The 25,500-nt window shown below is 44.5% G+C and overlaps 1 protein-coding gene across 12 annotated transcripts in view; it reads left to right on the top strand.

Moving 5' to 3' along the window:
• Positions 1 to 25,500, top strand: part of DIP2 (disco-interacting protein 2) — a 191,227-nt gene that overhangs the window by 107,194 nt on the left and 58,533 nt on the right. For all 12 annotated transcript variants that reach the window (XM_077644191.1, XM_077644200.1, XM_077644183.1 and 9 more), the window contains 6 exons: positions 2,783 to 2,847; positions 7,379 to 7,472; positions 9,580 to 9,699; positions 20,037 to 20,291; positions 22,592 to 22,728; positions 23,304 to 23,384. In XM_077644191.1, the coding sequence (XP_077500317.1) occupies positions 2,783 to 2,847; positions 7,379 to 7,472; positions 9,580 to 9,699; positions 20,037 to 20,291; positions 22,592 to 22,728; positions 23,304 to 23,384 (752 nt within the window). The remainder of the gene's footprint in view (positions 1 to 2,782; positions 2,848 to 7,378; positions 7,473 to 9,579; positions 9,700 to 20,036; positions 20,292 to 22,591; positions 22,729 to 23,303; positions 23,385 to 25,500) is intronic.

Below are 25,500 nucleotides of genomic sequence, written 5' to 3'. Positions count from 1 at the left end.
AGGCTGTAAACATCGACCAACCCAGTTCTCCTTGGATGGCTTCCACTGGTGTGTGCCAGTGAAACCCCATCACCATCCTACCTACATCTCTTTGGCGCCTCTCCAGAAATTCACTCATCCCCCTTGAGATACATAGGACTGCATTGGCGCATGTCAGCCCTGGCGCTGTCACCATCTTCTACAGCGCTCACAACACCTCGTATTGGTTGAAAATCCACAGTGCTTGTCGGACCAACATCCCTTTTTTGCGGGCCGCCTTGCTCTCCATCTCGCACTCATGTGGATTCAGGTAGTCGGCTGCAGCGCTGAGACTTGCACTGTGTTACTTCGCTGTCTCCACCCAATGGATTGTTTCTTCCTGTAGTGTCCTATTCACTCTTGCAAGTGCTGCGTCCACTCCTCACGCCATAACTACACATTTTGCCTGGTTGAGCCTCAGTCGTGTCATCTCTGTGCCGCATATGTCTAGTAACTGCCATAGCTCATCTGGGAAGCCTGCAAGCACAGCGGAATCGGCCACATACACGAGGGCCGGTATTCTCTTTAAAATAGCCCCTGCCCCTCTTCATGGTGCTTGAGTGCATAGCCAAGGCCAGAAATTTCCAGTCTGAGTCAACCCCGCCTCATACAGCATAAACAGTACCAGCAAGAGTGGGCAGTTCTGTTTTAAGCCCACATGATATGCTCACTGGCGCTGTCACAAGTCCACCCCACTCTACTTGTGCTGTCAAATCTGAGTAAAGTGCTCGAAGCAGGTCATTGTCATCACATGCGAGCACAAGGTCCTGCAAACTGGCCCACAGGATTTGTTCGTCTATGCTATCATAGGCATTAGAGATGTGTAGAAAAGCTGTTTAAAGGGAGCTCCGGGCCTGTTGAGCAATCTCAATACATCACGTGAGGACAAACAGATTATCCTCAATGCGCCTCCTGGGCCGGAAACCTAGCTGCAGCTCCACCAGCACCCCCTTTGCTTCAACCTATCTTTGCAGACGGGCCCTCACCACCTGCATTTCCACGCTGTAGAGAACGGATGTCGCAACAATGGGGTGGTAATTCCCAATCTCTTGCTTATCGCCTGTACTTTTATACAGGGGCCTGACTATGCTCCGTCACCAGTCCTCTGGCACATCAGCCTCCACCAGCACCTGCATCAATAGATACTCCATTCGTGAGCATGCTTGCTGCCCTAGTGCCTTAGACTTGTAGGGATCCCATCAAAGCCTGACGCCATCTCTGAATTCATTTTCTTGGCCGCCCATTCCAGCTCTCTCTCTGTTGGTGGCATTTGGAGCCCTGCTGCCACATCCGGTTCCTCTAAATTAGGTATCGGTGGGCTGCTCGTTCCATTCAGTGAATCCACTGCCTCAAGCGTCGGCAATCGATCTGTGTGCATAAGCCACAAGCAGCGCTCCAATAGGGACAAACATCCCACTCCCTGGACTGTAGGATCCTCCATCTGGTGCTGTGCAGAGCGAGTGCTGGTGTGTGGTTGCCATGTCACCTTTGACCTGTCTCCAGAGGCACTGTGGCGCTTGCCCGCCAGCAGCTTTCAGCCTCTGCATGAAGCTGCTGTTCAATATGCGTATCTGGGCCTGCGCCAGTGCTGCTGCCTCATGCTTCAGTATGAGGTATACCTTCCATGCTTCCGCAGTGGCCACCTCATCTCCTGCCTTGCAGAAGTGCTGGTGTTTTCAGCTGGACTCACGCCTGCAGGTGATGGCTACTGCCACCCCGGCATTCCACCATGCTTTTGGCCATTGGTATGCGGCGGTAGCTGCTTCAGCATCCCTCTCAGCTCTGCTACCATTGTCTCATTAAGTGTCCATGGCCTGTGCGCACAACTCCAACTTCCTGCCCATCTCCCTCAGCTCCTCCTCAGAAGGCCGTCTGATTTTCTTGACGTGCTCTGGATCCTGTTTCCGACCTTTCCTGCCAAACATAAGGTGTAGACAGTTATGGTCACTGCCCATGTTATCATCGCCACTCTGTACGGTCCAGTGCTGTAAACAGACCCTCTGGTATCAGGCACTAGTCGATACATGAGCTGCGGTCGCGCATCACCCAAGTAACTACCCCCAACAGTAGTTGACCATTAGCATCAGTCCAACCATCCAACTCCTCCACATGTGCATTAAAATCGCCGACCATCAAGATCTCAAAAGGCTAGCTGAGGTCCCAGATGTCCTCACTAATACACTCTCATATAGCGTCACTTGTAGCATCGTACTTAAGTGCGGATTTCGCCGTTCATACACTGAGTGGATGGCAGCAACCGTCCACCGGAAGACACCGACTAGTCGGCTGAAGAAGGCATTCCTTGTAGATGTGGGCCGCTGGATCCTTGAAGCATGGGGCATGGTTTTCTTCAAGACCGCGGAGAAAAGCTTTGAAGTCATGAGAATCTCCAAGAAGCTTGATGGGATGGAGGAAAACCTCATCTGAGGCAGGGATGAGTTCGAGGTCCCACCGTGTTCGGGGGAGGAGGAGGGCGAGAGGTAACGTTTCTGCAAGCTCAAGAAAGTGACAAACTTTTTTTTTCTCTTCTGCCAGCATGTGCGAGTGTTTTAGTTTCATAAAGGCAAGTACCACCGAAAATGTTCATTTTTATGTCATTTGCTCAGTGTGATGAGCCCACCCCTGATTTTCACCCCAAATCAGGAAAAAAAAAAAAAAAACAGAAGCCATTGCATGCATATATACAGTAGTTTGTTTTGCTTCTTGATTATGGCTTGATTATAAGTATTAATGAGGCTGTTTTTCTTTTCTGTTCTTTATATAGGTGAAGTGATGGTCTGTGTTCTGGACTACAAGCGTGAGATGGGGCTTTGGCACGGCGTGCTTGCGGTATGTAATAACTTTGTTGCAGCTTGATGTACTCTTCAGAAATTGTTTCATCTCCTGGTGCCACAGTAGTACAGCTTTGCCAGTTCCACTTTAAATAGCCTTAGCAATGCAATTTTTGCAGTGTCACTTCAAATGCTATCTGAGCCCTTAAATTAGCTGCATCTACACCAAAATTAGCTCAAGCAGAGAAAGGGATGAGAGAAGGGTTAAGAAAAAAGTGATGAGGGCTAACATGTTGTTGATGTAATGTGATGTGAGTCTACAACAAACTACAGGTACGCTACCAACAGTGTCTCAATAAGGAATGCATTCAAACTGGAAGGAATAGGGCTGTGGCCTTGGGTAGCATTCACTTGTGAAGCAGTGCCATTTAGATGATTGGTAGCATTGCCTTTATATCAGGTCAGTGACATTTGTCACCTAGGTATAAATATAACTCCTGAGATGTCTTTTTTGAAAACATTATACTGATTTCCTTCCTCCCTGACTAAACTGTTGTCTCACTCATCTCCATGAATAATCCAACCTCCTACTCATTTCTGCCTTGTGCAAATTCGTGATGATGGCTGTTCTCAAATCCCATAGTGTCTCAAATATCAGGGGTGACCTCACATACTGGTCGATGGAGGGCCTCACAATACATAAGAATCTATCTATTTCCTGTCTTGCATACAGCAACAGCAAGTATTGCTAATGGTGTAAAATTTATACCAATAACATTTCATTTTCAAACACACAGCCCTAGCCTCAAAGAGTAGTTCCCTTGAAATTGTCTAAAAAGGCTTCTCTTCTGAATTTATTGTTTTAAACGTCCTTTACAGCTCTGTAGTAAATTGGTTTTTGAGGAAAGAAAATGGTGCAGTATCTCTCTCATATCTCGGTGCACACCTCCACCTGAACTGAGCCTTAAGGGAAGTGATAAAGGAGGGAGTGAGAGAAGAGGCGCCATAGTGGAGGGCTCCTGCATAATTTCGACTACATGGGGATTTTTAACGTGGACTGATATCACATAGCACTCGGGCGCCTTTTGTGTTTCACCTCCATCGAAACGCAGCCATCACGGTTGGGTTCGAACCCGGAACTCCTACTCAGTAGCCGAGCGCCCTAACCACTGAGCTACCGCGACGGGGCCTCTATAGTTAATTTATCTATCTCCATCCACCAGTGAACTTTTTCGGGATCTCTTATTTGATTTCAAGGCTTCCCTACTGTCTTGCTCTTCCCATATTGTCATCAGTATTTGCTCGTAAGGTGCTGAATTCTCCTCCACTCAGTGTCGCTACTACAGCTATATAAGTACCAGGAAACTTGCTGCCCATTCCATTTCCTTTATTTGCTTCAATCATTTTTTATGCTGAATCGTGCTTCTTGATTTCTATGCTTTAAACATGTACTGGAGTCGTTTTATTAGTGATATTAGTACCACATGTGCTTAAAGCTAGCCTGGCAGGTGTCTTCTTTTTTATTACAAGTATAAAATTTTTACTGGATCTGAGAAACACAGCATTGTTTGTGAACATCAGACCCAACACCAGTGTGTCTTTCTAGGTGCTGTAGACTGCTTCATATTATTACAGCTACTTTTAAAGCTCTGTTTTATGAAAGTTGAATCTATTTCGCTTCCTTTGTTACTTCCATCCTCTGGTCTTACATGTAGTCCCATAATTTATCGATGTACCGAGATACTTACATGCCTTAACTGTAATAGCTCTAATCTGTGATGTAATCATGCTGGGCTCATCATCTTAATGAACCCTAACACTAGAGTTTACCTCTCTAAATCTTAGTAAATCTTAGTTTTAAGGCATCAGCCTCCTGTGTTTCCTAGAAGAACATCATTCGCATACACTAGTGCTAGTTGGGATTTTGTTTCCAATTGGCCTAATTGCCGACATGGCAGATTAAACCGTAATCTTAGTTGAAATAAAGAGGAAGAAATGGGCTTGGGCAGGACATGTAATGCGAAGGCACAATTAACGATGGTCCTTAAGAGTAAGAGACTGGATTCGAAGACAAGGTATGCATAGCAGGGGGCAGCAAGTTAGGTGGGTGGATGAGATTAAGAAGTTTACAGGGTTACGATGGGCGCAGCTGGCAAAGGGCAGGGTTAATTGGAGAGACATGGGAGAGGCCTTTGCCCTGCAGTGGGTGTAGTCAGGCTGGTGGTGATGATGATGATACTCGGTTCTAGTTTTCTTTAGACTCCCGCAGGTCATAAAAAGTAATGGTGACAATGAACATCCCCACCCAAGTCTTTTTCCTGTCTGTACACTTCATGCACCTTCTATTCCTTCCCAAGCCATCACTATATTGTTCTCTTTACAGGTTTGTTTTAATGAGATTAGTTTAACTAACTGCACCCTCTTCTTTTAATACCTGCCATGACAGAGTAGCTTATATAAACCTAGCCTCCCTTCATATCTAGAAATGCCATCCTCTGTGGTCATTCATTCTTCAGTTGTAACAGTTTGAATGCATTGGGTCAAAGCAAACAAGTTATCTTCTAATTGACAATCTTACTTGAAACCATTCTGCAATTTCTCTAATGACTCAGTCTCTTCAGCGCAGTCCTGCAATTTGCCCTTGAGTGCATGCATTGCTGTTTTCAACTACATCAACATTACCATTGTAAGCTTGTATGACCCAGTGCCATCTCTTTTTCCCCACTTTTATGTAGGGGGTCAATCTACTCCCTCCAGCTTACTGACGTGCTTCTTCAAAGAGCAGTACAGAGCTTTACTCTTCATTTCCAAGGATCTCTATTAGTCTCATTGGTATATGTTGTCTAAACCTCCATTTTTTCTTGGCTGCATGCTTTGGAACAGCTACCACCATCTGCTAGATGGTTTTAATATGTGTTTCGTTGTCCTGTTTCAGCGTACAGTGTAGTAATTAAAGCCCAGTTTTGAGTGACACATACTGTTTTTTGCCTTAGAAGACTAGAAACAATTTAGACTACCTCAAGAGCAGTACCGTAGTTGTACACCTGAGATGTGCCCCGAACAAACAATGTGTACGCTGCTTTAGGGGAAATATAGCATAGCAAAGGTTAACTGATATAAACTAATAAAATATAAAATGCCAGATACTAGTGAAGAATATCAAGTACAGTCGTGCCCCGTTAATATGACCCCCATTACTATTGATGGCTCAAATTATGGACAATTATTCTGGGGACCAAACTTTCTTAATGCATTTGCACCTAAATAGGAAAACCCATTGTCCGGACAATGTGCGGGGCAAAAATGCACGGAGCCCATCAAGGCCCATGTATTTCTGTTGCGTTAATATGGACAGTGATGAAAACCAAATCTCGATTGCTCCAGCGAGATGTTTCCTTTCCAGTATTTTGAAAGTAGAACACCAGCTAAAGGATGCACTGAAGTGCAAATGGCTTAGTGACAGCCGCTTTTTTGATGCTTTCATGTTTTACAATGCCAAGGTGCCCAGTTGACATTCCTTACGGTTTGCTCTCATTCATGAATTGATGGGAAGAATGTGAAGCTGCTAGCAACTAAGTATGAATACATACTAGCGGTTCATGAAATGTGAAGAGTCATGATAGAAGATATGCCATCAGCTGCAAGATGCCATCACACATGTGATGTGGCAGTAGGGACTTCAAACTGCATCGTAATATTTAAAAGATAATAGTGACCAGAATAATGCACTTTGTAATCCAATGGTTTCTTCAATTTTCACTTCACTGTTGAAGCTATGCACTGAAGCAGAACTTAATTACAGTGTTTTTTACCTACGTCTGCTTTTTTTCATGATTCATTATTATGGACGACTCACGTTATGGACAGTTTTGCTCAGGAATCAGTGTCCATATTAACGAGGCACGACTGCAGATTGTTTTCTGAGGGGCAAATGCCTCAATTTTCTATTTATGCATTGAAAGCTGATAACGTTCTCTTTTTATTTATTTTTTTTTTTACTTGATAGTGATCCCAAGAAATGCAGGTTGACTATATGTGTGCATTTGTAAACAGCTGCCGTTATGTGCCACACACTTGTTTGCAGTGTGTTTAACAGAACTCCTGGTGGTGCCTAACACAGTATGCATGTGCTGCAACACCTAGCAGCTTCATAGAACTTCTGTAACACATAAAGAAAAGGACTTTGAAAGTTTGTGAAAAGCTCTGTTTATCTAGAATGTTCTGATGCCCCATGCAGCCAGTGAGTAAATCTGCCCAACACCTAAAAGGTGGTTATGGAAGCGATGTTCACTGACCTTCAGGTGACTAATATGTGCATGTCTGCTCAATTTCATTCTTTGAGTGGAGGTGCGGTTGTTGATTACACCATGAACAACATTTATATGTAATGCAATTCAATTAGGCTTTTCGACTGCATCTCTGAGCTCTGCTTAATGAACCAGCAGTGAAGTTGTTTTGCATGCAACATGTTATGTGTGTCAGAATCTGTTACATATGTTTTGTATTTGCTGCAAGGTTCAGCTACGAAATCTCAAATGCTGTTTTCCACCACTGTTAATCGTTCTTCCTTTGGTTTTTTTAATTTTCAGAGTGTTTTCAATGGAATGCACGTCATCTTCATACCCTACTCATTGATGAAAGTCAACCCGGCATCGTGGATGCTGATGATAACCAAGTTCAAAGGTAAATGGATATTTGCTGTACCGTTTATTTTTAATTGGGCACAAAGTGAGGCTTTTGGCTCATGCCACTATCGCTGCTTCTTCTTTGAGATGTTTGTTAACATTTTTTTTTTTCAATGTAAGCTTATACCTGGTTCATCTTATACCTTTTCTTAAATCATATACCATATATACACGTGTAATGAACCCACTTTTTTTCCACAAATGTTGACATCAGTTTGGGATGGGGTTCATCACACAGGAAAAAAGTCCCAACATATTTTTTTTGGAAGGGTTGAAATTTCATATACCTCGGTCCGTCCTTCCATCATCAACAAGCGCATGCGGTCAGACGCGTCCGTACCACGGGTGGGTGGGTGGTTAAAGAACTATAGACACCTAATTTTATTGCGCGTTTTCTTCTGTCAAATGATGCGTTAGACATTAGAATACATGGATTACTGGGTGGTATTTGCCTACAACCACTAAATAATTTATAATTCAATTTCTTCTCTCATGCTGTTTCAGTTTCGGTTTCATCAACCGAACGACAGCTGTGACATCAAGTTGATGTTTTGGTCATGTGTTCTACTAGAAAACTGTAACATAATCGCTGTTAAGTAGTTTTTATTCACTACGACATTTAATCCAGCCTCTTCCAAGATCTGGAATAACAAGAAATGACCTGTCAGCAATTACACAGCCAATTTTTTTATGCCTCACGTGACCTAAACACCAACTATGCGTCACAGTCATCGTTCGGCTGATGAAACCGAAACCAAAACAGCGTCAAGAAGAAATTCAGTTATAAATGATTTAGCGGTCATTCACGAATACCAAAGGTGCCCCATGTATCTACGAATGTCTAACACATATTTTGAAAGAAGAAAACACACAAGCGAAAATTTGGTGCCCATAGTCATTGTTCAATTTGACGTGATCCGCCAATTTTGTGGTAGCGGGCGGTGCCAGCCAATCAGCCAATTGTGGCAAGATAACGCGAACATGCTGAATGCTGAACACGGGCCTGGAAGATCAGGCGCGCGTTTTTTTTTGTTTTTACGCGAGGTTAAAAAACACACACACAACAATTATGAGTGTGTGGAGCTCTCCTCAAAAGATAAACAAACAAGCGTTGATGTTATCCGTGGGCAGCATCTTGGCACGCGAAAACTGAGGAACCCGCTACAAAAGCTAAAGGCTAAAAAAAAAAGTAAATTCTGGACGACGAAAGTGGGTGGCGGGTTAAAATTATGCGAGTGGGTTCATTATGCTAGTATATGGTATATCATAAAAGCATGCAATATTCATGTATACTTGATACAGGCAAGTATTTTGAAAAAGCATTTGTTATGCCTTGTGCATCATTGTAATGAATTCTTGAGGTGTTATTTTTGTCTTGCAACAGTGTTGATGCGACTGCTGCACATTATAATCTACAGAAGGGATTTAAGTGCACTGATAAAATTGGCAGGATCACATACTGTAATACTTAGCAACACCTGACTGCTACGAAGCATTAAATTTTTTTGCAAAGCTATTAATGAGGAATAAAACAAAAGCAGTGTGATTTGATCTGAAAGATGCATGGCTCCAATTTGCATGGCTTTGGGAAATGATGGGTATTGCAAAAGCGTAGGTAGTGCCATTTCCTACACGGTTTTTACTGTGCCTAAATATTGCATTAAACACAGACATGTGCGAATAGTGGTTTTTTGGTTTGAAGCTACTAATAGTAATTTCCTTAGCATGACTTCAAAGCGAACATTGTGAATATTTCTGGCACACAAAAAAGGTTTAATGGCACAATAGGCATTTTCAAAACCATGTAGTTTTCTACCATGCAAGGCCGTTAGAGGAAAAAAAGAGAATGCATTGAAGCTTTGTCACTCTCACTGAAGCTGTGTCGACTCTACAAAAATGGCCATCGAATACTTTGAGATCTTGAATACTAATCATTTGCATAGAATCGAATATCAGATACTTCACTATTCGGCCGAATATTCAAAATTATTGACTATTTGCACAGGCCTGCATCCCATTTCACCTGAGAGTAGCTGCCCTCTCTCTCTGTACTGCCCTTGCACAGCTTGGGTTTTGAGCATTTGCTGCTGCTGGCATTTCTCCAGCCAATGTTGCTGTGTGCAAGTCAAGGGATTTGCACTGGGGTTTGCTGGCAACCAAGGACCACAAGGACGTCAACCTGAGCTCCCTCCGGTTATTGCTTGTGGCTGATGGGTCAAATCCATGTGAGTTGCTGTGCTCTGTCCATAAGTTATGCCATACATTTGAAGTGCTTGACTGGGAGCTCAAATGCTGTTTTTCACCTATGTTAATGGTACTTCCATTCAGAATCACTGTGCATACAGAAGATTGGGCTAGGTAAATTAGCCCAGAGACCATAGAGTTTCTAAATATTACCTAGAGGGTAAGCTGGCGCCACCATCTATGCTGGTTTCTTAAAGAGCACTTCAACCACTGTGGGTATGTTGCGAAAACAGCATAGTGTACTTGGCTTGGCCCTAAAACATAACTACGACTGCTGAAATTCAAATTTTCACAAATTATATGTTGCAAGGAAGTGTTGTTTTACAATAAATATGTGCTCTAACGACATATATTTACTGTACATTGCAATATATGAGCAGAAGAGCACACAGGCATAAACGATCACCAAATTTTCTCATGGCGAGAGTGAGCTTTCTCTGCATGCCACCGAATATAGCTAACTTAGGAAAATAAATTTTTTCATTTAACAGGCACACTTTTCAGTGCAAATATTCTTTCAAAAAAATTGTTACCGCTTAAGATACTTCACTATAGAAGCTGTTTTCGCATTATGAAAAACAAACGTTTCATTATTGTACAGTAGAATCTCGTTACAACGAACTTCACGGGACCGCCGAATTTCAATCGTTATTTTGAAATATCGTAGTACTGAAAAACCATTATTTTCATGTCAGTAATGCATCACAAGAACTAAAATTAGGTACCTTTGCAGCAGATTTATGTGTTGGTAAGTAAATAATAAACGATAACGCTGGGCACAGTTTAACTACAATTTATTGCTTGAAAAAGTCTTATCTTCTTCTGGCGAGTAGACGACAAACGCTGCAGGACGAACGTCTCCACATCCTCGACCTTCCTGTGCACGTCATCGGGGACATCTTTGCAGCGCCCTAGGAATGATCGGGTCTTCTCTAGAAAGACTAGGACATCCGAGCTGGAAACAATCTCTTCCTCTTCGTGCGCTGATCCAGTGTTGGCATCGTCTTGCTCACGCACTTGATTCACGATGTCTTCGGTGGTGAGCTCCGCGGATGTAGCCGCCGCGCTGTCGCTATCCACATAATTCGAAAGTCGCTGTCCACGGTAGTTGCCCAGCCGCAGACGTTTTCTTGAGGGAGCCAGCTGCGACACTCGATGTAGTTTTACGATCTTGTCCCGATCTTGGAACATCGTTGCTATTGTTGACGGTGTAATGCCAAGCTCCCTGCACAAGTCCGCTTGCTTTTTTCCAGCAGCTGCGACAGAATGTCCGCTTTTTCTTTAAGCGAAAACTGGCGTAGCTTCTTTTTAACGCGGGGGCCAGGAGAACTCATTGTCAGCAAAGCTAATGCACAACACAATCACAGCGCCGATAACTTCGCAGATCCTAACGTTCGCTGTCGACGTGGTGACACTGCGCTGAATAGGCTTAAGACTGCTGCCACTGCTGCGCAGTACGTATGTGACCACACGCTGGGTGGATGATAATGGCCTTACCCTTTGTATCGGGCGGCAGCTCGCGCCGCCTCGCGTGATGGCGATACCGCTGGGGCTGTATCCGTTGCAACGAGTTCCCCAGCGCATAGCTGATGCTTCGGATGATGATGACAGGCGTCAGCTTCAGGGATTTGGTACGGAACTTCGTAATAACGAAGCGTTTTGCGACGAATGCGAGATTAAATTACATACGTTATTCTGAAATATTCGGTAATTTGAAATTCGTAGTACTGAAAGTTTTTTACATTGAAAGTATAGGCATTTTGGCGGGGATTTTAAAAAAATTCGTAAATCTGAAAATTTCGTTAATCTGATGTTCGTAGTAACGAGATTTTACTGTAGTCTGATATTATGGATGTGCCCTATGTCTGTGCAAAGGATATGTTCGTGCCGTGAGAAACTTGCCCGAGCCCCCGCTTTTCTCTGAGAAACTAGCTTGCGCACACTAAGTGCCGGGTCCCGGCATGTCCTGGCGCTGCGCTTCCAGATTTTGCAAAGAAAAACATGAATCGGGAAGTGCGAACCTGTCCTACCACAAGTACGTGACGGCCATGTTCATGCTGACAAGTGCAACATGCGGGTATCTGCGTGAATTAATTCATAAAGTGGAGGTCGTTCCTGCATGCAATGTGCGTCCACCGCCTGTCCTCCAAATGAACCAAACGCAATCCTTGGGGAGTACGGTTATCATAAGTTGCACTTGTCGAAATACTTTGCACTTTTATAAGATACCGTATTTATTCGAATCTAGGCCGATAGTTTTTTCAAAAAAACAAGATGTAGAACTCTTATGTCGGCTTAGATTCGAGGATTTCGTTTCGAGGTTTCGTATTCGTAAAATACGAATAAATGTAGCACGCAGGTGGCGCCCCCACAAAACGCCAACGAAAGACAGCACTGTAGCCGTTGCTATCCGTATCAACAGGACTTGTCGGGCTAGTTGGTTGATCATAATGCAAAAAAGCAGTTCGTCTTTTTTGCTATCCGTAGCCGTTGCTATCCGTAGCCGATACTGATCAAAGCACACATGAGCACTGGCTGCCATTTTGGCCTTGTTCTGTTCTCGTGCGGTTGCGTGAGCACATTCGCAGCAGTGAAGTTTTCGTGCGTAGTTTTTATCACCAACACCATGGCACCAAACAGGCGGTGCCATTATAGTGCCGCCTTCAAGCGGAAAGTTATAGTCGCTGCAGAGCAGTCATCAAATCTTCAAGCCGGGCGGGACTTCGGCGTGGATGAGAAGAATGTTCGCCGTTGGAGGGGGCAGCGTAACGAAATTTTTGCTTGCGCGGCAACGAGAACGGCTTTCACGGGCCCCAAGAAAGGCCGCCATCCAGAAGTGGAGGTAGCTCTGGCCGAGTTTGTGGAGACGCAGAGGTCAGCGGCACTTCCAGTGACCACGGAAGTGCTGCAAGCCAAAGCAAGAGAGCTGGCGAGAGAGCGAGGCGTCCCCCGGGAACTGTTCAAAGCCAGCCGGGGCTGGTTGCAGAAGTTCATGAAGCGCTTTGGCTTCAGCCTCCGACGTCGCACGTCCATTTGTCAAAAGCTGCCGGGCGACTTCGAAGAGAAGCTGATCTCATTTCAGCGATTCGTAATAAGGAAGAGGATGGAGCACGGCTACGCCGTAGGACAAATGGGAAACGCTGACCAGACACCGGTATGGTTTGACATGCCAGTGGCGTGCACCGTGAACGAAAAAGGTGCCAAGGAAGTGAAAGTGCGCTCGGCCGGATACGAAAAGCAGCGCATGACTGTAATGCTGGCCTGCACGGCGGATGGCCACAAGCTGCCGGCGTGTATAATTTTTAAGAGGAAGACTCTACCAGCTCAGGAAGTGTTTCCAAGAAATGTGATCGTCCGCGCCAACGAAAATGGATGGATGGCGAGCGATATGGTTGAGCAGTGGATCAGAATGGTTTGGCAGCGGCGTCCAGGGGCCCTCTTGGCCAAACGTTCCCTCCTCGTCCTGGACTCTTACCGTGGACACCTCACTGACGGCGTAAAAGCTGCGCTTTCCGAAGCCGGTACCGACGTCGCCATCATACCCGGCGGCATGACAGGCCAGCTGCAGCCTCTTGATGTGTGCCTCAATAAGCCTTTCAAGGATCGGCTGCGCAAGTACTACGTGGACTGGCTTAGTGAAGAGCGGCGCGAGCTTACACCAACAGGCCGAATAAAGCGCGCCTCACTGGGAGTTGTAGCCACTTGGATAGCTGCAGCCTGGGATGACATCCCAGAAAGCTTGGTTGCACGCTCATTCCGCAAGTGCTGCATCTTTAATGCACTTGATGGCAGTGAAGATAGTGCACTGTTCGAGGAGGCCAGCGATAAAGAAGTCAGTGATGATGATGACGAATGAGCGGGGGCTGATCCCGGGCTGGCGTTGCATATGTCTCCTCGCCCAACGCCGCCTCTCCTCCTCCTCTTCTCTCAAAGCTCCTTTGGCAGCTTTTTTTTTTTCAACGGTCCCTCTCGGGGCCATCCATCACGCTTCGGCAGAGCATGCAGGCACGATGCTTCCCGCTGTGTCTCACTCGAGTTCCTCTCTCTACACCAAGTCGTCTATGCGCAGACACATGGTGCAGTCGTTTCGCGCCACGCACTTTCACCTGCGCGGCGACGTAAGAACAGTCGTGTCGCGTCATAAAAATAATTGTGATAATGAGGTATAAACAGTGTTGTTTTTTCGGCCGGCCTACAATCGAGGTAAGTTTTTTTTTTTTTTCTGTGGCCTTCAACTTTCGGGTCTCGGCTTAGAATCGTGGCCGGCCTAGATTCGAGTAAATACGGTAAGTGTCTCTGAGACTCCTATGAGAAATGTGCAGGGTGGTCATAGCAGCAGACTGCCGAGTTCTCAATTCGCAAAAAACTTTGTTCCTTTCTTTCACATTTCAGTGCGCAGGTAGCACAGGTTCCCACTGAGAAAACTCAGCTTACCATGTAAATGGCTTCCAGTGAGGGGTCAAATGGACTTTAGGCGTTGCAAGCACCACACTCTGCTCAGTCCACTTCGAGTCAAGTGCCTTCGGATGCTTCAGATCTCAAATGAACTGCGTGTGTAGCTGCACTACACAACCACAGAGTGCACAAAACACGGTAAAAACTACAGTAGTGAAAACAAAACTGAACAAAAAAAAAAAATCTAATCCGTAGCACAGTTAACAAGCCACTAGATGTCAGTCCGATGTGCTGTCTTCCGGGCAGGTCTAGGGCCTCCGTGGTGGATGAAGTGGAAAGCCGCCAGCTTTCCCTGTAGTGTACAGCAATAAACTCTATGCCAGAGACGGTCTGCCTTAAAAGAGTATAGACACCAAATTTTTTCTTGCGTGCTTTTTTCTCTGTGATGATGCATAAGACTTAAGAATACATGGATTGCCACGTGGTATTCACCTACGACTGCTAAATAAGCTGCAAGTGAATTTCTTCTCTAATGCTGTTTCGATGTCATCAACCAAATGATGGCTGTGATGTGTAATAAGTGTTTAGGTCACATGAGGCATGAAGAAACTCCCAGGACAGTTACAAGTGTGTAACATGAATGTTTAAGCATTAGCTGTGATGTGTGAGCAAAGAATTCATTTTAGTGTAAAGGATGGTCTATAGCATTTTGGTTTAAACTGCTGCACACGTCTCCATTTCTCTAGTGATCACGGACTTCTAAGCATACACAGGTGCAGCTGTGCGCTGAGCGGCCTCCGCCACCGGAGCTGCCATCAAAAGATAAACGCGCTGTGATGTTATCGGCGCACAACATTTTGGCGCAGTGCCAATATGTTTCAGATGGCAACGCCGCCACACAACAATAGTGTGAAACTGCAGAATGAGCTAAGAAAAGCGTACGCTTTAAAAAACTGCAATGTATAATTGCTGATAGGTAGTTTTAATTCAGTACAACTCTTAAGCCAGCCTGCTTGAAGACTTGAAATGACAACAGCCGACATATCAGCGGTTATTTGTATTGCAGTTTTTTTCATGCCTCACATGACCTAAACACTTAGTCGGATACAATTTAAGTCTGCAGTGACAGAATTCTTTAATGACAAAAATTAGTCCCCTGGTAATGCTTTTCTTGTTACCTTGACTTTCTTGACTTTTGTACTTCTTCTGTTCTTTGTAAACTTCACCATTTATTATGCTTATTACGTTTTGTAGTCACTGATGGTTTCTAATTACTTGTTGCATGTTGTACGCTATGCCTTGTATTTGGTTTCCTGGACCTAGTCAAGCTGCGTTAGCAGCTTTTATCCAAGAAAGCATCCAGAAATGTGCAATGAATAAAATTTAACTGAATTGAAGATGACCATCAGACAAAATTATAAGCTCTAGAAATTTTATGCCTTTGACTTGTTTGATATAGTCAAGCATCATAAGGCTGGTTCGGTTTACTGTTGTGATTGGTCAGCAGAGTAATGCAGGATGCCACAAACCATGGCCCATTGCCTAGTGTTGACTGCGCCCAAGAAGTTCACCACAGCGGTGGCCTAGTCGTTTAAGCATCTGCCTCGCATGCGGGAGGTGCGGGGGTCGATCCCCAGTGCTGCTGGGTACCCATCGGTGATACAACGGTTACAAGCTTTCCCCTGCCTGGTGCCCGGCTTCTTTATTGTGAAATGCTTGGAAAATGGGTCATTGACCCCACCTTGAGCAGGAGAAACAACCTTGTTCCATGGCGCTCTTTAGCCATGGATGCTCTTGCGCCATAAAAATTCATCCTCATCATTACAACTGTGCCCAAGAAGCTTTTTATGTCATGCAAGATGGTGAATAACGGCGGCCCAAGGGTACCTTGGCATGAAAAGCAGCTTGAGAAAAAATTCACCCGAGGTGGTTTATGAAATTCCGCTGTCTTGCAGAGTCTTTATGTGGGTTAGACAGGATGCTGTGTCAATGATCATCTAAGAGAATATGCCATTACTATCTGTGTGGGTAATTGCAGCACGCTGGCTAAGCACATGTCCGAAGGTGACCGTACTCCACGCCTTGGACACTGCAAGATTCTAGGGAAATAAAATTATCATCACAAGCACAAGCTATATCAGGCTTTAAGTCATAGAAATGAAGGGTGCGACATGTGTAAACACCCCATCGATGGCTTTGACAAGAAAAGAAATTGAATATCTTGCTAACTAATGACGACAAGAAGGGACGAAAGGACTTATCCTTGCCTTTCTTTGCTATATGAATGCTTGTTACGGTATTTAATGAACACTGCAACAAATCTTCAGCTGTTAGTCAGCGCTCATCTCTATCTTTTCCTAGTCTCTGTCCCGTTTTTTGCGTGCTGTTTCGCTAGAATCATGTACCAACTGTCTTGGCTACTTTTCCTAGTCCAATGTTACCAACTGATGTTTTCTTTTTTTTAAGTTGTATCCTAATATAGAGCTGTGCTAATATAAAATCTTGGTTGTGAATCAAATCAAATATTTGCGAATAACTTCGAATATCAGTACATGTATAGTTCATACTAAAGACACGTTTTTCCACAAAAGACAGCAATGAAAGCAAACCGTTATTGCCAACAAATTTTGTTTTCATTTCATCATCATCATCAGCCTGATTATGTGCACTGCATGACAAAGATCTCTCCCATACCTCTCTGATTAACCCTATCCTGTGCCAGCTGTGACCACCCCACAAAGTTCTTAATCTCATCCACCCCTAACTTTCTACCCCCCTGCTATTCTTACCTTCTCTTGGAATCCAGTTTCTTACCCTTAGGGGCCATCGTTTATCGTGTCTTCGCATTATTACATGCCCTGCCCAAGCCCATTTCTTCCTCTTGATTTTGACTAGGCATACCATAGCTCTATACCTTATAGCTCTGAGGTCTACCATGCATTAAAGGGACATTGCAATGTTTTCCTCAGTGCTGTTTAATCTGGTTAAATAGATTTCTTATGCCTTTCAGAGTGCAAAAAAAAATTAGTAAGTGTGGATGTAACCAACCTTCATGTAGCGAATTCCTCGCTATTACGAAGTTTCTTAATTCGCGAGTGCCACCCCCATTGAAGCGTATGTATTTGCGAACTCCATGTAACGAAGGCGTTGCGGTGGTTGACCTTGATATAATGAACTCATCGCACCAGCTTTCCATTAACTTGTGCTGCGCTACTTGAAATATGGCCGAATCATACGGAGGTTTCATGACGATAAAACGCGAACTGCCATGAGAGGAACTTTTTCGATCGCAATGAGCAAATGCTGTTGACACGACGCACGATGCACCAGCGGGATCGGCGCCTCTCCGTGGCAAACGCAGCAGTCCACACAGCTTTCGAGTTTGTGATGTCACATTATGTGGCATGACAACAAATCATGTCCAAAGCAGCACAAAACAACAGGGCTTAGCAAAAAACACACGAGGCAAGCAGTGCACACCTATGCTGCCGCTTGGTTGCTCGCGCGATTCAGGCGCCGCCATCAAACACGCAACGGGAGCGAGGATGGCGGAGAGCACCGGTAACGTGAGACGAAGAGTATTTCTGAGGGCTAGGGTGGACGGCAAATCTGAGACTTACCTTTTTTTATTACGAAAGCAATACTTCACGAGGTCTAACTGGGACATCAGGATGTGCCTGGCTTGACCTTGAGTGCAATCCTCATGCAGACGGTTGGTGCAGCTGATTACAACTTGATGCGGCAGTTGGTGCTGGAGGGGTAGCGTGCTCTTGTGCTCTCCTCCGCACGTGGAGGGACCCGCAATGTTAACCAACGCGCAGCATCTTGGCTCGCTGGCTGCAGCGGTGGCCTAGTCGTTTGAGCATCCCCCTCGCATGCGGGAGCTGCAGGGTTCGATCTCCAGTGCCACCGGGTACCCACCGGTGATACATTGGGTACAAGCTTTCCCCTGCCTGGTGCTCGGCTTCTTTAGGATGACATGCTTGGGAAATGGGTCTTGGGCCCCGCCTTGAGTAGAAGAAAAAAAACCTTGTGCCTTGGCGCTCTTTGGCCATAGACGCCCTTGTGCCATAAAAATTCACCATCATCATCATCATCATGACTCACTGCTAAGGCTGGCCAAGATCTCTGCGGACAGCGGAAACGGCGGCGCGAAAATGAGCTCGCTCCTCCAGATGTTCGTATAGCATAGTATACCCAGCGATTGCTCCATCAAGTCAGATGACGGGATGGAGAGCGAGCCGGGTGCTTCTACCATTTCATCCGAAGGAGCTCGCTGTGCCCAGCGCGCCGCGTTGGAATGGGAGAGAGCACATTGTAAATGTGAGTCTACCAATCTTGAAGGCGTGACTCAACGCAAGGAAGAACTTAAGAAGAAATGACAGTCCATGCTTTATAACACGTGGCCTAATGTGTGCATATCCTAGAGCATAAAGCAGGAGACACATGTTCGGCAACATATCCGGCGCATCGCTTCGGTCACAGCTTGCAGACTGCCGCCCCACTGCAAGCAGGGACACATAGAGCTTCAAGCACCAGTGCACCGCTTCTCTCAAGCTCCACCCACAGGCAGTATCACCTTGCCACCGCACAGCAGTGTCTGAGCACTGCTTGGCTCAGTGTAGACTTCATGTCAGCCCAGACAAGACTCAACAGTTCTGCTATCAGAAAGACTGCTATATTCAAGCAGCGACAAAGCATGCCTGCGCAAGTAGTGAACTTTCAGCAACGGCGTCGCCCACGAGCATGCCAGGTGACTAACTGCACAGCTGCCTGGCTGCCCTGGTCATCGTTAGGCCTATAGCCTGTTTCGCATCGAAGCCGCACTGGGCTTCGATCTGTTAGTCTGTGGATGGTAGGCTGCCGCTGCCCATTTTCCTCATTACAACTTTTTATTACAAAGCGAGGTAACAATTTTAAGAATGCCTTTTCACAATAACCTAATATGTCAGTACTTCACACACAAGCCTTTTCCGTCGATCACTGCTTTACTCCGCCAAAGCATGAAGTCGAGGAAGCTCTCAATAAACGTCTAGTCTATCTTTCCCCACTTTCGCACAAGCTTCTAGACTTTCTACTCTGCACTGCTGGCTTTTTTGTCCCCGGGACAAAACTGAAACGAAAACGTGAAGTGGGTGGTAGTGGATTTCTTGCACTGTTTTCAAGAACTGTGCAACGACGTTGCAACAAATTTTTTATTGTTCTTTTCGTACAGTAGCCACATATATGACATGATCCTGTTGCTGAAGAACAGGGCTATGTAGTAATGCTATTTATATTACTATAGTGCTATATGCATAGCACTATACATGCCAATAAAAGTTACGGTGACCTAAAATTGCAGGTTCGTTTTTCTCAATTCCATTTTTTCGGACATAACACACTGCCTTATGGAGCATGTTACATGTTCCTTCTGACTCGTAATCATGACAGTGCTATTGTTCTAGTCATATTGAATATATCTAGCTGGTGGTGCTATTTATATTGCTCTAATGTTGTTTTCCAAGTTGTAATTGCCATTTATTACAAAAACATTCAGTAAAAATTTTGCTGTCAACTTTGCATCTCTTTCTTTTGCATCTGAAACACATTGAGTACAATGAAAATAGCATCACTGGCTAGAGCAATTCTCTGGCATTCCAGCCATGCACTTTGTTTTTGCCAAAAACAGCTACTAAAAAACCCCGTCAGAAATAGGCTAACTGCATAATTTCAAAATTTTGTACCCCTTGATCCGATGCAGCCATTCAAAATCTAATTACCTATTTGCAACCAGCAGAAAACTCTGAACAAGACCGTTAAGTTTCGTTCAATTTGTTCCAAAAGCAACAATAATAGTTTTAAGACTCGTGTCTCTTCTTAATTGGTTGGCATGATTTTGTGTTACTGCGAACATTAAGTGTTGTTCATGAATTTTGCCCAGGGTCCCTGTCCTCTTGCGACCAGTTCATCAGTGTGTTCCACAGTCGAGGCCTGCACCCAGATGCAGTGTGCCCATGTGCTGCCTCACCCGAGGCTTTGACAGTAGCTGTGCGGCGGCCAGGGCGAGTGGGCGCTGGTGCCAGCGGTCGTGGTGTCCTATCCATGGCAGCCCTTAGTTATGGTGTCATCCGTGTTGATATGGAGAACAGCCTCACTTCCCTCACACTGCAGGACTGTGGTCACATCCTACCTGGAGGTATGTGGAAAAGAAAAAAAAGACATGATGTGCTGCTTCGAGTTTTGGCTCCTTTCAGCAGCTCTGCCAAAATGCTGCTAATGCTTGCTCTTTTTAAGCCCAACAGATACAAATGTGAATGTAATGTTGGAGAAACGTTAGAGCTTTATCCACATGTGATGTAACTAGAAACACTTTGTAGAAATTGTCATGAGCCCTGAGCTTTTTGTTTGTTTATTGTCATTGGTTTAGCTCCCCTCCAGCACTGCGTGCTCTTCTTATGCTCCCAAAGACATTCTTTTGGGTATGTGCCAAAAGGACTCATCATCATCATCAGCCTGACTATGCCCACTACGGGGAAAAGGCCTCTATATCTCTCCCATTAACCCTGTCCTGTGCAAGCTGCAGCCAGCCTATCCCCTCAAACTTCTTAACCTCATCTGTCCACCTACCTTTCTGCTGCCCAGGAGTGTTGAGCAGGAGTATGCAGGCGCCTAATTTTTGGTGGCATGTTTACTTTGCAGTGATGCTTAAGACATTACTGTACATGGATCACCACGTGGTATTCGCCATTGACCACTTAATAATATATAATAGAATTTTTTTTAATGCTTTTTTGGTTCCGCTTTCAACAGCTGTGTGACGTTAAAGTTGCGTTATAGGTCGCATGAAGCATGCAAGAACGGCACTATTTGATCTTCATTCGTTGTCATTTCAGCTATTGAGGCTGGCTGGCTTTAGCATTGTGACTAATTAAATAAAAAAAGCAGTGATGATAGTATAGCATTTTTTTTCATGCCTCACGTGATCTATACACAACTTTTGACGTCACAACCAACAACGGTGGCTGTGACGGTGTTAGCTGCGACCGTTGTTGACGCCACAGTGAGTCACAGCCAGCTGTTGAAACCGAAACAGCATCAGAGAGAGATTCGATTGCAAATTGTTCAGCAGTCGTAGGTGAATACCACGTGGTAATCCATGTATATAAATACTTTATGCATCATTACAAAGAAGAAAACATTCATCCAAAAATTAGTTGTCTATATAGTCCCTTAAAAGTGCAAGTGGCAGGCTCCTTAGGAATGGTGGCTTGCATGTATGCAGTCCACTTGCAGAGTGGCTGAGGTTCAATTGAAGCATTCAGTAGGAACTGTTTTAGGCTGCCCTTATGATATCCGATGCGTGGTATTTCACTTAACTAGTACTTTCAAATTTTTGCTGACGCACAGGCGTGGAGTTTCTGGGGCTGTAATGAGCCAAGGTGTAGATTCATGTTGTTTCTGTTTCATGTAGTTTTCTGGTTGCTAACTAACACTGAAGTGCATCTGACATTAGGATACTCATAAGCGGAAGTAGTTTTTCTGTCTATCGACGCTATGCAGTCCTAGTCCACTCAAGTATCAAGGCTGACCATCCATCTTCTCTTGAGATGTGACAGCGATGTCTTTGGGAACCTCTCCAGTCATGCCTAGTTTGATTGTGGGGAATCCACTCTCTCTTCACCCCGAAGGAGCTTCTGTATATGCTCTGGCAAAAAAGATATGCTTTGCATTACAATCTGTGGGCACTGCCCACAATTGCCCCAAAATTTATACCCGTAGTACTTTTGCCAGTGTTGTCAAAGGAAAGAGCCATTCTTTCAAATAATACTTAACACTGCTTTCTTGACGTGGGCATTGCAGTTTAATCTAGGTGGCTGCAGTGGCAACCTGTGGTGCAACAGCCTGATAGTACAGCTGTAACAGTTGCATAGAGTGTGCATGGCAGGTTGTTGTGGGACTCACTTTTGCTAAAACTACAATGCTAAAGCTAACATGCAAACATTCTGGTGGTGGTGGTCATTGCTTTTATGTCATAATGAAACAAAAGGTGTGAAAAACCACATTTTGATGCAGCTTCTAGTTCAAATATTGTTCGAATCCTTATATAATAGATGTTGCATGTTAAAACCTCCAAAAGAAAGGAGCACATACATGCATAAATGCAGATTTTACAGAAATGTGCAAAATCTACATACATTTCAAACACATTGTAATGCAGAGAACATTCTGTCACTCTTGAAGACTCAAATAAAACAAATGCACATGGAAGCCCATGCCCATATTCCATATAGAACAAGACAAAGACAGATAGAGTTTCACTGCACTTTCACACATGTACTTTCACACATTTCACACTTTCACACATGTACACATGTCCACATGTACTTGGCATAGTAGACTGCAGTATTTTTCTTGTATTGCTTTTTTTATTTGTTGTCTCTTCACAGGCAAATGCAAATGCCATTGGTGCTTTTTGTTTTCATCTCTCCTGTACAGCTGTTGCTGCAGTGGTGAAAATCAATGATGCCCCTCACCTCTGCAAGACAGATGAAGTGGGCGAAATTTGTGTGAGTGCCTCAACGTGTGGCTACTCCTACTGGGGACTCCAGGGTCTCTCAAACAACATCTTCAAGGTGAGACGGGCTCATTGTGTGTCCCTGTGCAAACTTCTCAGTGGCACTGTAATACAAACTTCCAGCGCACCCATTGCTTACATTTAGAGTCACCCAGAGAGTAAACCCCAATGCATGAGAAAGACATGCTTCCAGCTGCATCTTGGTGACAAACACTGGCTTGGGAAAAATAAAAAGAACATTGATGTTTTTGGCATGATGACAACTCTGGCTAACACAGGCATTTAACTGTCCCCAAAAAGCTCAGGCTCTTCTTTTTTCTAGCGAAAAAAAAAAGACAGTTTTGAAGGACACTAAAGTACATTTTGGTTATGGCTGCATGTTGTACAAGACATATAAAATGTTACTAGACCTTTCAGCTCTGATCCAGAGCTTTCATTTGATTCTAATATTCACAAGTGCACCCGATAGGCACTCATTGAATTATTTGCTTCATGTAATACAGTCTCTGACCAAACTTACTCGACAACGGGCGTATGTCATTCGTATGCCTAGTGTATCAATATTTAACTGTTATTGCTGTGCAAATCATTTTTGCTCGTTGTCTGAAGTTTTTATTCTTTTCTCGCTTCAAGATGCAACCTCTTCATCCCGACGGAAGACCAGTGACTGATCAAGCCTTTGTTCGATCTGGGCTACTGGGGTTTGTGGGACCAGTAAGTGCAGTTTCTTAAATAGCCTGTGGCGCTCCTGACTTTTTCAGCGGCCTGATTTGTTAATTCGGGGACGATCAGGAAAGGGCTTCTCTCTTGTGTACTGCTTAATAGGAGAAAGGACAAAAAACATTGATTACAGTACCCTTGGTAGTAAATTGCATTTACATTGTGGGAGTCTCATTAGAAAGCTCTTCTTAACGCCACTTTGGAAGCTCTCTGCACATGCAGAAGCATCATGATGTGAGCAGGGCAGCTTAGTTCCTCACTGCAGAGCTGTACATTGTCACACTGTTCCACAGTGTCGTGTGTGCCATTTTTGTCACATGATGCATGGTTTAGCGAGCTGTCTAGTGTATTTTTGTTAAGGGACGCGAAAATATTGAAATTTTCAAATATGAATTGAATACAAATATGAAAACACAATGTCTTAGAATATCGAATAGATTATTGAATATCTGTTCAGCAAGGAAAAAAGTATTTCAGAAAAAGATGCAGGCAAATGTTGCTGCTCTTATTATTGTTTTTTTTTTTTGCTCAAAATATTGTATGGTCTTTGCAACAGAAATAAAAACTAGACTGACTAAAAAAACTTAGCATAAAAAATATGATGTGTACAGAAATGTATACTACTTGATTTGACATCATAACAATACGCAACCTTTGATGTGGTCATGCAAAATGAAATCCATGAAATGACGCATGACTGGTGATGAAAATATTATGATGGCCAGTAAAACCTTATTAATTTGGATTTCAATGGACCGGTAGAAATGCTCAGATTATCCGAAGGTCGATTTATAAAATGCCCCACGCCATCGAAAAAGAAAAACGCCGAAAATGCGAAAATGGAGTGAAGCCTTTTGGGGAGGCTCCGTCGCAAAAACACCAAAAAGCCGGCGACAAGTGCATAGTTTCGGCCCAGTGATGCACCAGTCGACGTGCTAAAGTGGCATGAAGCTGGGTTCGCAGTCTCTTGATGACCGGGTCAATGCACAGGCCAACAGTTGCCATCGCTGCGGGCTGCACAGGCCAGCAGTTGCCATAGCCGTGGGCTGGCAGCGAAGCTCAGAAACCAAAACTGCACTGCCAGGCTATTTTTTGGCCTGGTGACAGAGCCTTCCTATTATTGTCACACCTGCCGTTAAGCATATTTAAGACGTGCGTGGGTTTCAATGCACCATGCAATAGGCGGAATTTTTACCCGATTGCTTGTCGTGCTGTGACACTTCGATTCACCATTTAGATTCGCCACTTCGGGAGCATCATGCTAAGTTCTGCAAGTAGGCTTTCCCTGCTTATTATAGTTGACCTAAAACGAGATGGCGGAACTCGCGCTAAGAGAGTTGCCATGGGTGAAGGCGCTAAGTGTGTAGCACATTATGGAAGGATCAATAAAAAACTGCACACTTTCTCGTTGTCATCGTTGGAAGTGAATGGTCAGCCATCTTGTTCACATCAGGTGTCATATGTAGCCCACATGTGGAATTGCGCACGACATCAAGCCTAGCAGTGTCTGAATGGAACCTGTTTAAGTGATAAACGCCGGAGCAGAAAGCAAAAAAGACTCATTTGTATTGTATTCCTGGCACTTTAAACTTGATCGTTGCATGATTTGGTCAGATATTTTGGTTTTGCCATGGTCGAATTTATGAAAGTTGGCGTGGTATACGATCTCTGGTGAATGTTGGAAAATTTTCTAATACAGTTGAACTTCGCTACAACGAAACTGACGGGGCGTGCGAAAAATTTTGTTGAGGCGAAAACCGCCCAAAAACACTGTCAGATTGGACAACATAGTCCCAAAACATCATTTATTTCCAAAGAAGTCTGTCAGCTTCTTATGCTTCCTTTTTTTGCCACGAGTGCCGTGGCGCGATTTTTGCACTTGGTGAGCAGTTGCATTGCAACGTCGTCATCGTGAGCACTAATAAATCTGCAGAGCACATCAAATGCTTCCATCACTTTTAGTGCAGATGTTGGTGCTAAATCCTCTGCGTCGCTGTCATCATTTGATGATGCGTCACTGTGGCAAACGCCCTCAATTATGGCTTCATCACTCAGTTCCCGGAAGAAAGGAACTTCCGCTTTCTAGACAAAGTCGCCATGCTCGTGTCGA

This window comes from Amblyomma americanum, chromosome 1 (genome assembly GCF_052857255.1).
Source record: "Amblyomma americanum isolate KBUSLIRL-KWMA chromosome 1, ASM5285725v1, whole genome shotgun sequence".
In the NCBI taxonomy this organism is placed as follows: domain Eukaryota; kingdom Metazoa; phylum Arthropoda; class Arachnida; order Ixodida; family Ixodidae; genus Amblyomma; species Amblyomma americanum.
This window is presented reverse-complemented; position numbering and strand designations above follow the sequence as displayed.